Consider the following 14,858-nt stretch of genomic DNA (forward strand, 5'->3'; position numbering starts at 1 on the left):
ACAATCGAGCCATGTGAAATCATTTGGACTATTGGGCGTTTAAGGAGAGTGATGCTAACTTTCAGTAGTTTGTCACCCTTTATAAGAATTACCCTAGAAAGTGCTCTTAAGCTTGGTTCTTTATGAATTTATCTCTGTCGTTAAATCTTCATAGCAATTTCATACAAACAAATTAAAATGCCTACTTATGGAAGTGCAATTTCGTACCTATATACCTTCTTAATGAGTCCTCGTCTAATGACTGCCTATTTATCAGGGTTTCAGTAATTGCTCCTCGGTTTATTAACTTTCTTCACCGTTCAGTATTACTGCATGTACTAGAGAAAAGTAATAGCAATCATGACCTCATTATCTGTTCATATCTCACGAAGATGAAAAAAGAAAAATATGTCATTTCTATACAGAGCAGCAATTAGTATTGGCCGTTTTCTTCTTATTCTCAAAAACAATATGAATATAATATGAAGTGCATACGAATAGGTGTCATTCTTTTTTGAGGGGGGTGGAGGGAGCATATTCAAGCATACGATTCAATCATTTTGAAGGTACCTGCGATTCAAGTGACAAATTAAACAAACCTATAGTATGTAACAAACTCCAACAGAAAAACTGACCAGGAATGAATTTTATTTATTAGTGGAAAATTGAGCAAAGAAAATGGGATTCCATCGGGATTCGAACCCGAGACCTCCGGATTGCTGGCCCGGTGCTCTACCGAGTGAGCTATAGAAAGCCCGAGATCAGTGTTCATCCCAGAAACCCTAAATTCTCAATGCTCGAATGGTCAGAAGCTATAGCAGTGTGTTTGTGTGTGACACACACGTACACACTTGAACCTGGCTTAACACACTGCTATAGCTTCTGACCATTCGAGCATTGAGAATTTCCACTAGACCTATAATTAGTATAACAGAAAACCATTTCTATTGGCAAACGCATGTCGAGGAAAATGTCCTTAGAAACAGAAACTATAGAAAATCAAAACAGGTAAAGTTACCACTCACTGGGAAAAAAAAAATGTGCAGTGGTGCATGGTGCAAAAGTTTTAACCATGAATCTGACCATGAATTGCGTGCACTAGTATGTTATAATTATAGTGAATATGTCTTTCTGTTCATGTTTATGAATGATTTTTATTTCCTGCTTTCTTGCAGCCCATGACGCCCACTGCACCCAACCCGGGTTTTGCGGCGAATTTGTTCTACGAAAACATCTATTCTGGCCCGCCTAAACCCTTCCTTATCGGCGGCTTCTACTCGGAGAACTGTGTCATCTTGTGCGACACGTCCAAACATTGGAACGTCATTGAGGTATACTACATCAGGGGCGGATCCAGGAATTCCGAAAAGGGGGTGGGGGTGCACGCACCCACCTCGATTTTGTCTTTTTATTCCTTTTGTTTTAACAAAAATATAAAGGGGAAGGGCGCGCCCAGTGCGCCCCTCCTTGATCCACCACTGTACATTGACATCGACTGACATACACTCAGACACTTAAAGAGTCTTTTGCGTAATGTTGAAACGTACTTTCACATCGTAGCAATATTCATGAAACAGAATGTTTTTCATAGCATTAGTGACAAATCACAGCTGGAATGCAAAGCTGTTACACAGCAATGCGTTCATTTATACTGTGTCTAAAATAAAACACTTCACTCCAATTTCAATCCTTGATAAAAGTGCGGTATGCCGGCATGAGCGCACAGAAGCGAATTTGTTTTGCAGACTGGATTAACATTAATTTTGTTATTGTTTTTTTTTTCAAGACCCCCTTTTTACTTGAACCCCGTGGGAAGAAAGCTTTCAGTATAGACTTTGGTACTAAGTTAGGTGAATATATTACGTTCAGCAGAACAACATTTTATTCTCAGACTCTTCGATACGTTGAAAACTGAAGCACGCCATGTCGGCTGATTAAATTATGCCGATTTTTGTCCAGACATAATCGCCAAGGGTATTCCGTAATATCCACTAGCTCTGATCTTCCATATACAAACACGTCAGCTATTAGTGGTGTGGTCAAATGGAATATCCTCACTCAACCAGAAGCGTTATTCAATAAAACTATATCCACGGATTGTATCCACACTCATTACTGTTACACATGGCAACATGTAACTATAGCAATATGGGATGACCTGCAAATAGCCATGCAAGTCTGTTTCGTTCATACCAATATCAGAATTCTCTAGCCTTGTTACTTTCAGCAGTCATACATGTAGACAGATGAAGGTAACATGTTAATATGTCATCCATGATGTGAACCATTAGGTCTCTCGACCCCCCCCCACCCCACCTAGTCTGTTACAGTAAAAAATGAATAGAGTAATATAGGCATATCGGGATTCATAGAATTTATGAGCACTCATTCATCACACAGGAAGAGACGCAATCACAGGATATGGAGAATGTAATATGTATGCATTTATGGATATTCATTACTTACTGTGGTACTTGCTTCTGTGCTTAAATGTTGAATGTGTGTGTTTGTGTGTGTGTGTGTGTGTGTGTGTGTGTGTTCACATGTGTGTAAGCATGTACGTTACATGTGTATAAAAAAGTATACGGCCCTCGAATGTTTGTATGCATGTATGTGCTATACAAGCCTATGTCTAATTACTTTGTGAATGATGGCAAGCGGGTCAATGAGGCAATACAAAGTAAAAAAAAAATGTTTCATCCGCCCCTATTTTTTTTTTTTTTTTTTTTTTTGGGGGGGGGGGCATAATACATAGGGTCATATCTTCTTGTTTGTTTGCTTGTTTGTTTTTTAGGGGGTTCTGGCCCGGAAATGGAACCAGAAAATTTCTTTTTGTGATTCAACCTTTCTTTTTTTTTCTTGTCAGCTGATTGAAACCGAAAGTGGCACCAGAAATATGTTATCCAATATGCCTTTCCCCCTCCATCCTCAAAGCAAATCGACGTCCCCGTTTTCATAAACTGGGCCCCTTACTTTAAAAACGTAGCGCCGGCCCAGCCTGATATGAGTCAGCACCTATGGCGTACTATATTGCGTCTACAGTAAGAGAACTTTGAGAGTGACGCATACCTTCAACTTTCATCGTCAGTGATGGCCAATGACGCAGCATTGACGTCATTATCACGAATGATCTACAACCACAATGATGATCGTAATTTACCCCGCCGCATGTACACCTCAGATGTTAGTGTGTATGTGTATCGATTCATTAAAAAAAAAAAAAAACACCATTAAAGGGGCATTCCTGACGATTTTCATAATTTCATATCATGTACATAAATCGACAGCTCCATATAGATTTGGATAATTTGTAGTGACCCTTGAGCAGAGAAACCAATGCTTTGAAAAACTTAAACAAATTACACTGAACAGCTGTGTTGATGACATAGAAGCCTCACATATTTCAGAAATATAGCAGTGTAATTCAATTACAATACCTCTTGTTTAACAAGTTCACCTGTGTATAATCTGTGCATGTTTTCTTCCTTTGTTCTGCTTCCTTGAGCCCAAACTCATATATTCCTATGGTGAGGCTGCCATGTCATCATCCTTGTTCATTGCAATTTGTTATGAATTTTGAAAACATTCTTATTCCTCATCCCGATAACTATAAATTCTGAAGCTCTGTACCTAGTACAATGTATATCCAATTCATAGTTAGTACAATGTATATCCAATTCATAGTTATTCATAGCTGTCCGTCTGTTCAAGCACGGCTTATAACGGCGGCCCTCTGCATCATATGTATATATTATATATTGTACTGTGAATTAAGTCATTATTGGCCATATAAACATTTTGTATGTTATTTAACGTTTCATTTGTCTTTACATACAAAATATGACTTACTATGTAATATGTCAATAATTTTCAGAATTGTATTTGTGTAATTGAACATGCCTTTGTTATTTTTGTTATTCTGAAAGAAAATATGAAATGCAGAAATAAATCTTTTCAAACAAATGTAAAAGTCGTAAAATCACCGGAGGTCTCCTTTAAAAGGGAAATCCAGTCCAAATATAAGTTTGTCTGATAAAAAAAAAAATATTACGAGTTCAACGGTAAAATGAGGAAGTTATGACATTTCAAATATTCGTTAATTTTTCAGAAAGCAGTTCTTGGACAGTCAATATGAATATGCAAATGGCAAAGTGACTTGTCATGATAGTTTGAACATAAAATGTTGAAATTTCCAGTTTTTCAGTCAAACGCAATTAGGCCTGTGCCCGAGGCTCAAATCCTGGTATATCTATCTGATCACTATTGTGAAGATATTCAACCAGGAATAACATCATGTTTCAGAGTTCAATGACAGAAACACTGAATTTTCGTTATTTTTTGTACAAGATCAATGGAAAATTATGAGGATACGACATGTTAGCTCACTCATTTGCATATTCATACCCACTGTCCAAGAACTGTTTTGCAGAAATTAGCAAAATTTCAAAATGTCACAACTTCCTTATTTTTCATCTGATTTCAGTCAAATTTTTACTGTTGAACTCGTTAGAGTTTATTCTTTTTTATCAGGGTAACTTTTATTTGGACTGAATTTCTCCTCTAACCGTTTCTTTCTCTGAATCACGTAGATTTCTTATGGCGCGTCATCCCCAGCCCTCAGCGATCGAGAGGAATGCCCGTACTTCTACCGCACGCCGCAGTCCGCCGCCCAGCAGAACGTACCGCGGGTACAGCTCATCCAGATGTTTGGCTGGGATCGCGTGGCCATTATCAGATACAGCAACGTTCTTTTCACAGCGGTTAGTCTCTCGTTCCTTCTCGTTTGTTTCTTTCTCTTTTTTCAATTCGTTAACAACCAAACTCCTAAACCATAAATGAAAATAAATCAATCCTAGAATTACTCCTATTTGCTCTCTTGTATGCCTCTTTTGTTGACCAGTAATCTATTTTAGTATTTCACTTTGGTAAATCATGTAAAGTATTCTCATTTCATTAAATAAACATATTATATAGCTCTGCAAGAAAGCGTATGTATGTGTCTATTTATGCAAATATTCATAAATGAATGTATGTACACAATACATAATCTGTATACTTATATTGACGAATAGATTACTATTTCATATATATATATATATATATATATATATATATATATATATATATATATATTATATATAAATATATATACTCGTAAGTATACATACATACATACATACATGGATATAAGCTATCATGAGTAATATACACGTTGGGTATTTTTTTTTTTCATCGGTTTTCTCTATTTTTTTTTTTTTTTTTTACAGACAATGGAAGACCTGCGATCTCTCCTGTTGGCCAATAATATCAGCATTGTAGCGAATGAACTCTTCGATGAAGACCCATCGTATGCTATGAGATACATTAAGGTAAATAGGCTGGCCTAACGTGTGCCCTTCCAATTATCAAGGCCTTATGACCATAAAGATAAGCAAATTTCCAAAAATGAATCGAAAATGATTAACATACTGGCAGCAGGGGAATAGAAAGCATTCTTAATGGGATGGAATTAACAGTGACAAATCGCGAAGGGCCCTATCATCGTGCTTTCCACGAGACGAATCGCCATACTGACAAAGGTTAATCGAGCATGATTGTCTTTGTGCGTGTTTGGTGGCGTCGTTACGGATCAGACTGAGTGTTCACATAATGTTGATTGTGTGTGTGTGTGTGTAAAATAGTGTTTGCATATAATACTGTTGATGTGTGTTTAGGGTATGTGTATTGTGTGTGTATTTGTGTGTGTGTGTGTGTGTATGTGTGTGTGTGTGTCATTTTTTCAGTGTGTTGTTTCGCTTTAATGATGGGCTTAAAGTTGATCGTTGATTCATTTTTGCGCCACCGAGAGCAAAATTAGAAATTATGTGTACGCATCAGTTGAAATGATGTCTCAACACTGCATGTGCGTGGTTTAAGGACATTGGTTTTATATATATATATATAATATTATATATATATATATATATATATATATATATATATATATATATATATATATATATATATATAGTGTGATGATGTTGATATTCCTACCGCACGCCTCTGTCATCCTAGGTGAAATTATAGTTGAGACAATGTAGATAACAGAAGATGTCGCATGAAACCGGCAGTGTTGTGAAGCTTTGTGTGAAGTATATATATATATATCGGATTCTTTTTTTTTTTTTGGTTGAGCGTATCACCATCTAGTGTAGAACTGGGGTTAAAGTTTTGTAAGTCGTCATGATGGTCAATCCTTTACCTCTCTGTGTGTAGCTAGTGTAAGGGTTTCGAAGGTTTAGTAAAACAGACGTTCCATTAGACTACCGAAACACGGGCAGCACTGTAATTGTATGTTGACGACTGCAACAGTACTGAAGCGAACACGGAAGATGATATACTGAGCTGCTAAACATCTACGGACGATAGGGTCTTTGGATTTACCTTTCAATATGAAACTTATCCATGACGGTAAAGTGCGGATTGTAGAAATCTCACTTTTGTCGTCCGCCATGCAAATCTTGGATCAACCCCATAGACAGCAATGACAAACGAATGCAAAGTCCAAAATCCCGAGCTGTACATTTATAGATTCCCAGTCTTCTCTAATTACTTTTCTGATCTCCAGTTTTAATGGTATTCTTCCAGGGGTGTGCCTGAGCGGGCAAGGCTAAATACTAACGTCGTAGTAATATCTTCACCGTGAATACTGTGATTATGCTTATTTGATAAGTGCGCATAATTCCAAATGACTCACTCACACTAACACTGTATTCTATTTCACTTCACTCATTTACGCATTCCCTCAGTGAAGACATATCTGGGAAATACAAATGTGTAATTCACCTTAATATTCTTACTTTAAAGGTCCTGTTTACCTTTGGGAGCACTGATTTAAAAAATGTTCAAGATATCACTTTTAATGCATATGTGTTGGTCAGTTGTATCACAAAACATCCTACCGTATGATTTTTTTTTTGCAATAAAGCGTGAAATATAAGGAGATATATCACTATTTTTCTCATAAAACCGTAACTGTAGACGGTTTAGTTTGGAAAAATTTTTTATTATAAATATTATTCACATTTTGTAATTTAACAATACTTGACATCGGTTATACTTATTCAAACTTTTACATTGGTTGTTTCTATTCGCAACTCACATTAGAACTATTTTGAAACACTAGTGCTGGGTTGTTGTTTCATCTGCAAATAGTAAATTATGCCTTTGAGATGTAAATGAAGAAAATGGTCAATGACTCAATGATATTTTGATAACAAAAGAAATAACGAATGATAGGGCTTATAGACAAGACCCGGCTTATTTGATTTTTCGTTGTCCGTGCGAATCAAGCTATATAGTCTAAATTCAGAAGACTCATCTCCTATACTACATGACTCTTCATAACATGACATCTTTTTATATTTTGCCAGCAAGCTTCTGACATCAGTAATAAAGTGGTGTTCATGTTTTCTTCTTGTCTATAGGAGAAGGACGCGAGAATTATCATCGGTCTCTTTTGGGAGCCACAAGCACGGAAAGTTTTCTGCGAGGTAGGTAGGCTGGCACATGCATCTAACTGTCAGAAGGTTGTATACCAGAGGAAATTCACGCCATAAATTAATAACATTTAAGAGAAAGAGAAAATATTCCCTACAGAACTTTGTGGAAATGGAGCAAAAAGGTCTATTGAGATATAAGGAAAATATGACATTTATCAATTTCACACTTTTCTTTTCGGTAAACATTTCTTTACCAGTCCTTATGAATATTCAAATGAGCGATCTGATCATGACTTGTCCTCACAATTTTTTTCATGTATGTTAAATATGAAATTCAGAAAAATGATATGTTAGCTAACACAGGCAAAAGCATAACCCCGTACCAAAGATATTATGATAGTTAAGATTGTTTCTTAATCATTTTGAGTGGTTTCGAGGCAAGTTCCGTGTTCATAAAGCTGAAATATGATATTTTTTGTCACTTCTGTATATAAAATGAGGTTAAAAGAAATTTTGATGTCATGACACTGTCAACTTTCATTTCAAATTCATAACAACTGGTCAAGTGTTTTGGGAAAAATTGTGAAATTTCAGAACGTCATGACTTATTTATTATCCTATATACTTTGTTCCGTTTTATATTGTTCAGAGAGGAATTGTTTCTTCTTGCTTTAAAGGGGAAGGCTAGTAACTGATCAGTGGGAATCAGTGGAAATGCTGGGAGTTGATTGTTCCAATCCTTATGGGATTCATTCAAGAGTTCATTGTATATCTATTGTTGTGTGAAAATGATTTGCTTCAGAATGGTCTCATATTCAAGTAATGTGCAGTTTAATGCTTCCAGGTTAGCGTCCCTGGTCAGTGACGGAGCATTAATCTGCACATTACTTGAATATGAGACCGTTCTGAAGCAAATCATTTTCACACAACAATAGATATACAATGAACTCTTGAATGAATCCCATAAGGATTGGAACAATCATCTCCCAGCATTTCCACTGATTCTCACTGATCAGTTACTAGCCTTCCCCTTTAACATAAAATTTACACAATTCTGGAGTGGATTTCTCTTTTAAGAGAGGCATAGTCATAGTGGTACAGTAGCATGCGTATCACACATGCATAACTTCAGAAGTTACTGCTGGTTATGTTTGTATGTCTGTGTGTTTGTCGTTGTGCTCCCCCACTCTTTGAAAGTCTATGAGTAAAATGCGTGGAGAAATATCATATCAAGAGAAAGTAAGTAAAAGAGAAAGAAACTGTAACATGTACATGATGTAAGTGTGATAGGCGTGTAGTTGCCAAAGTTCGCTGTACCATGGAATAATCCCATTTTCAAGACGGCCATGCAAAACAGGTTAAATATTTGATTATAAAAAACAACTTGAAGTTGATTGTAGTAAAACCCTTGAAAGCATTCGAATCACGTTTAAATCCATGGCAGAAGACGGATGAGCTGTATAATGTAACTTACCGAGTGTCATGATGAGTCGAGTCCGTATCCCGTCACGGATCTAGAATTCAATTACAGTTTGAATCGTGATGTCTCTCCGTTTCCCATTGTGAGATGTGGCAAATAAAGAGCTTCTGTATCCTTCTTTTTTGTGCCTTCTTTACCGCAAAGGCGTTGGGAATTAGAGCAAGTTCGACGTTTGATAGGGCACATCCCCGCCAGGCTTCACCGTATGAGGCTGAAAGAAGAAATTCCATCGCGTGCAGCAGAATATAGATATTTTATATTCATGCACTTTTCCCCCACCAATATTCTCTTTTTTTTAATCCAGTCGACGTAATACAATCATGCCAAAGTAAATAAACCTTTTATTCACTTTGACTGTTTACCACAAACTGTAAATCAGACATTTTTATGTCCATTGGTTCACAGGAATCAACTAACTTATTGAATCTATCAATATGTAATACTTCAAAGCGCTATATCGAATGAAATGTTAAAAAAAGCAAGAACTTCCCCGCCCAATATCTTCCCTCTCTTAGGAACATTTTTCCCATACCAACTCTCTACCTGACATCCTGAAACTAAAAACAATTTTACCATCTAAACATGTAATTCAATTGTTAAAAACTATTAGGCTTATTCTATATTCTCCTTCCATATTCCACTTTCGCTGGATCTGTTATGCCTTTCTGTCCGTTGTATTTTTTCCTGTTCTGTTTAGTCTTGTCTCATTCTGTCTTGTCTTTTAGTCTTCCTTTATTAGTTTCGTCGTCCCAGTCTTGTTTAATGTTTATTCGCGTGTGTATGTATATCTGTTTGTAGCTCTCTCCTTAGTGGGCTTCCAGACTTTTTTCTGACCCTTTTCCCAGCCTTTTTCCCCCTTTCCATCAGTTTATTTTTTCTATTTGACATTCTGTACCTACATGCCTTGTCCTTTTAGTGGGTCCTCCATTTTTCGATGTTTTGCGTATTGTTATATCGTCTATATCACTTCAGTCAATTTTCATGTTTTCATGTCAGGTTCCACAATATATTTTTCTCAATTTACTTTGTTTTGATTATGCAACCTTATTCTCTGTTACCAAGGAAAGTGAAATATTTATGTTCTTTTCGGAAAACAGAAGTTTGAATTGAATTGAATTGAATTAAATATTATTACACTCTCTCAAACTTACCATGCTTGTAAAATTTCCAAATGATATTGTGGAGTTTTCAACTTCACTTTAGAAACTTAATCACCACACTCTAAAAAGGAAGTACTATTCCTCTTCTGATCCACAGCGATATATATGACAAAAAGAATCTTGTCCACCCCATATTGTGTTTTGATATTTGTAGATGTTATGTTTTGATATGGAAATAAATGAATGAATGAATGAATGAATATCTTTGCTGCAATATAACAAACATCGCAGCCAAATTACTTTTGAGCTTTAACGAATCATGTGTAATAAGACGTTCTTCTTCTCCCATTCGTATAATCTTAAAACAATATATTCCTTTTGAATCGGTCCTTCCTATTCCATAAAAACTCAAGTGTATTTTTTCAGCCCAAACGATCCTTACTTCTGATCAATCGTTTCAGATGAAATTGATTCTGAATATGTTTTCAACAAATTAATTGTAGAGTAAAATAAGTTTGTTTTTATCCACCATCACCAAAGAAACGTTTCCTCCTTTTTCTGGTATCTCTTTATCAACAATCAGCTTTTCTTCAATATTACTATATCCAATACAAAATACACCCCTGAGATGTTATTTTCTTTGCCCGATCATGCAAAACATGCGTATCCTTTGTTGATTCTTAGACCGCTGGCTTCTTCAAAGTCATTCAGTCAACAGAAATACAATGTAGTCTACTAATAGAATTCCCATTTTTATTTAAGAAAAAGAATTTAATCAGCTGTGATATTTTCGTTGTTGCTTTATACGTTATATTGTCTTGCTATGGCTAATCATAATTGAGGGCTTTGACCATTCTGATATAATAAAGTATTGATTTTAGGCGTGTGGTTTGTTTTTTTTTTTGTTTTTTGTTTTTTGTTACATCGTGAACTGTCTCATTCGTTCTCTCTATTTTATGTCCCCTCTTTTTACCACTCCTTTTTCTTTCTTTCTTTCTTTGTTGTTCCCTCTTTCCTCATTTTCCCGCACCCTTTGTAGTTGTAATCTCTTCACCCTCTCTTTTTTCCCCTTTGAGGTATCCACAAAGTACAAGCATAGTCTTTTGAGAGGGTACCTCCATTTTTTCCCACAGAATATACAGATATAACTATATGATATGATCCCCTGTGATCATAATTATTTTTTTTTCTTTTGCTTCTTGTGTATGCATGTCCATTTTCCCACATTACTTGGTATATTCTGTTGAAAAAAAAAAAACCCAAATGAAAATAAAGTATGAATAAAGTTTAAAGTACAAGAAGTGGTGTGTGCGTCCTGTTAATTAACCCTTGTTGTGTATGTGTGGGCGTGGGAGTACATTTACGATTTAGTCTGAGTCTCACATCCACAAAGAAGAAAATCGAAAAGTTAAAATTAGTGTCCATTAATTCTGTTGAGGGCAGGTCTGTCCGACAAATGTCATTGAACTGAACTGAACTGATGAACAAAAGACCTGCAGAATAAAAGTGAATTCGATCATGAAAGTGAATCTGCACTCATGCAAAAAACAACAACAATAACAACAACAGCAACAAAAAGAAAACAAAGAAGGAGAAGAAGAAGCAACAATATACACTCGAACAGGAACGAAAACTACAACAAAAGGACGGGAGAGACAAATATATATCCTGTAAAATACAGTCGCCCTCATACTTTGACGTGCTGGATAAACATGAAAGATATCTTTCTGTTTTTTCCCAGGCCAACAAACTGGGTATGTATGGCGAGCGCTACGCATGGATTCTGCGTGGTGTCGGCTACCAAGACCCAGAGTTCCTCTTGAGGGAAGATCCCTCCATCTCTTGCGATGCCCAACAGCTGATTGACGCGAGTCGTGGTGCCATCATCACTAACTGGGTCTTCATCAGCGACTACGAAGGCCCCACTATCAGTGGAAAGGTACAATCATTGCACATTTTTAGAAAAGAAGACGTAGTGTATCCGTCCGGGTTCACGTCATTATCTCGACACCCACGAGTTGTACAGCCCACGAGTCATACTGCTCACGAGTCATATACAGCCCACTATTACATCTCATTAGTCAAACAACTCATGAGTTAGACACGAGGTGATAAAGGCCCACGAACTCGACATCAAATAAGCTGTAGGGTCCACCAGCTGGACACTAGGCAAATAAGGCTTAGAGCTAGATACCAGGCAAACAAGGCCCAAGGCCCAACCTCCACACTATACAGCACGGAGCTTAATGTACGAAGTGTCGAGCTCGCGGGCCTGTTTTGCTTGGTGTCTAGCTCGCGTGCTGTGAAATTCGTAGGCTGTATAACTCGTGGGTCTATAACTCGTGGGTCTATGACTCATAGACCATGCCTAGCACGTGGGCCGTTCGACTCGTCGATGTCGACCTCGTAGGATGACCTCATCGCGTCCAACCTCACTCTTGTTGTTTTCAAGTCCCATTTTCTCCTCTTTCCGCACTTGCAGCAAAGCTATAGCAAGACAGAAATTGACATTATTTTATTTAGTCGCAACCGCACTTGCAAATCACACGAGGTAATAAAGTTTTCATGTCACAGAAGCAGAGATTTTTTTTTAAATATGTAAACATGCTTTATACAGCCATAAAGCATGAACGTTACCAAGATAAAAAGTGCAAATCAGAAACTAAACTTACTTGTAGGCCTACACCAGATTCAAACGAAAAACAGCGAGAAATGACCCTTTAGTTACAGAGTCGCTAACAATCTTAAGCATCAAACTGCTTGAGGCGACCGGCAGATGCAAAGAAGGTGGTGATTTTGATCAATTTCAGTGACCCTAAGAATGTCAGCAAGCACTTGGAGGATCTGAGAGATAACTTATCTGTTTCAGTCCTGTATCAAAGCTCTGTAATTACATTTTTATGGTCGCCATAACATGCATAATTACATGCATGTTTATTCTTGCCTTCATTTAAGTGCAGACGATACGCTTTCCCCTTGCTTTTGTTTAGTGTTTGTTGCTGCTTGTGCTTGTGTCTGTGTGTGTGTGTTTAAAAAGAGTGCAGTTGGACGTTTGTGTGTGCGTTTGTGTGTGCATGTTTGTGTGAGTGTGTGTTTGTTCGTTACTCCCCGTGAGTAGGATCATAGACGGTTATATCATAGGTTTGTTCATATGATTGCACTTTTTTTAAAGACAAGATGAAAGGAATGGAAGGTGGGTGAGGGAGGGGTTGTCAAGAATAGTGATATAGAAAATACATAACGCCTCAGCATTAAACGGCGGACTTACAATTAAACTGTTTTCCCCTTTCTTCTGTGATAATTCCTTTCCAATTTAGGCAATAGCAATTCAGAAACTACAAAAATTGTACACGAGAGCCAAACGAAAAACAGCATGAAATGATCCTCTAGTTGACGAGTTGCCAACAATCTTAAACATTAAATTATTCTCATTGGGGCGACTGGGAAATGCGAAGAAAACAAAAGTGGTGATGTTTATAAAGTTCAATAGAAAATATCAACAAGCACATGGAGGATCTATGAGATAACTTACCTGTCTCAATCCAGTATCAAAGCTCTGTAATTACTCCCTCATTTTTTATGGTTGTCATGCAGACGATAATACGCTCTCCCACTGCTTGTGTTTAGCGTTTGTTGCTGCCAGTGCTTGTGTGTGTGTGTGTGTGTGTTAACATAGAGCGCAGTTTGGAAGTGTGTATGTGTGTGTCTGTTTGTGTGTGTGTTTGAGTTTGTTCATTACTCTCCGTATAAGATCATCAGGGTGATCATAGACGGTTATATCAAACATTTGTCCATAAGATTGCACTCTTCTTTTTTTTTTTTAACCAAAAAGGAAATGGAGGAGAGGGTATAGGGGCGGGGTTTTCACGAACGATTTGTAATATATCTGCCTTCAACGCCTCAGCATTAAATGGCGGACTTATGATTTAACGTGTTTTTCCCCATTTCTTCTCTGATAAATCCTTTTCGATTTAGGTATTAGCACTAAAAAGGTTCAGGGTGTTTCTGCGAAGCGTTATAAAAAGAAATCGAAACCCTTGAAACGCTTTACTATACGTATGATATTTTAAGAAGAGAATTGAAATATCCAAGTAGAAGATAACGAGAAGGCCGAGGACGACAATGTATTCCTTTTTGTTTATATTTCATATTGTCCTGTAAGAACACGCTTTTGTCGCGACTTTCTGGATTTAAAAGCATACAAGATAGTTCACTTCAATTCAGTTCACTTCAATTTATTTTCATTTTTTTTTTTTTTGACAAAAGGTGCGTAAAATTATGTAGAGGAAAAAAAAAACTTCTCCATCGTTTGTCCGATCAGCTGTATAACTGCACTATTTTTTTTTAATCAGACATTATAAACTCATATGTATCCTTTTTATCCCTCCGTCTCACTCTGTCTCTTTTTCTGTCGCTCGCTCTATATCCTATTTCTGAGGGAAAAAAATCTAAGAAAAGAGGGATAGACAGCAAAGAAACAGAAAAACAGACACACGGACAGACAAAGTGGGAGGAATGGGGAGAAAGGAATACCAGTTGGTTTATGTCATTATTGATGCAAGTACAATTATATCATGATAGACGCATATATGCCAAGTTAACGATGTTGTTTGCGTTCGATTCCAGAAAGTCGGGACAAAAGCGTGTTGTCAGGACCATATGAAATATAGATATAAAGTATATTTTGATGTCTCCGTCCTTCTCATTGATTACATTCTCTAGAATGTAATGAGTGGTTGCTATGGTAACGTTCTGTGCGTGCTCTTTTGCCGGACAGACCGGCAATGAGCGAATATTGAAGGCGTGGTTATTTTCGTC

General features: G+C 36.9%; 1 protein-coding gene across 1 annotated transcript in view; it reads left to right on the forward strand.

Moving 5' to 3' along the window:
- LOC140236436 (gamma-aminobutyric acid type B receptor subunit 2-like) overlaps positions 1-14,858 on the forward strand; it is a 72,191-nt gene that overhangs the window by 38,389 nt on the left and 18,944 nt on the right. The window contains exons 2-6 of the mRNA XM_072316360.1: positions 1,155-1,310; positions 4,569-4,739; positions 5,247-5,348; positions 7,446-7,511; positions 11,782-11,979. Coding sequence (XP_072172461.1) covers positions 1,155-1,310; positions 4,569-4,739; positions 5,247-5,348; positions 7,446-7,511; positions 11,782-11,979 — 693 coding nt within the window. The remainder of the gene's footprint in view (positions 1-1,154; positions 1,311-4,568; positions 4,740-5,246; positions 5,349-7,445; positions 7,512-11,781; positions 11,980-14,858) is intronic.

This window comes from Diadema setosum, chromosome 13 (genome assembly GCF_964275005.1).
Source record: "Diadema setosum chromosome 13, eeDiaSeto1, whole genome shotgun sequence".
Taxonomy (NCBI): Eukaryota; Metazoa; Echinodermata; class Echinoidea; order Diadematoida; family Diadematidae; genus Diadema; species Diadema setosum.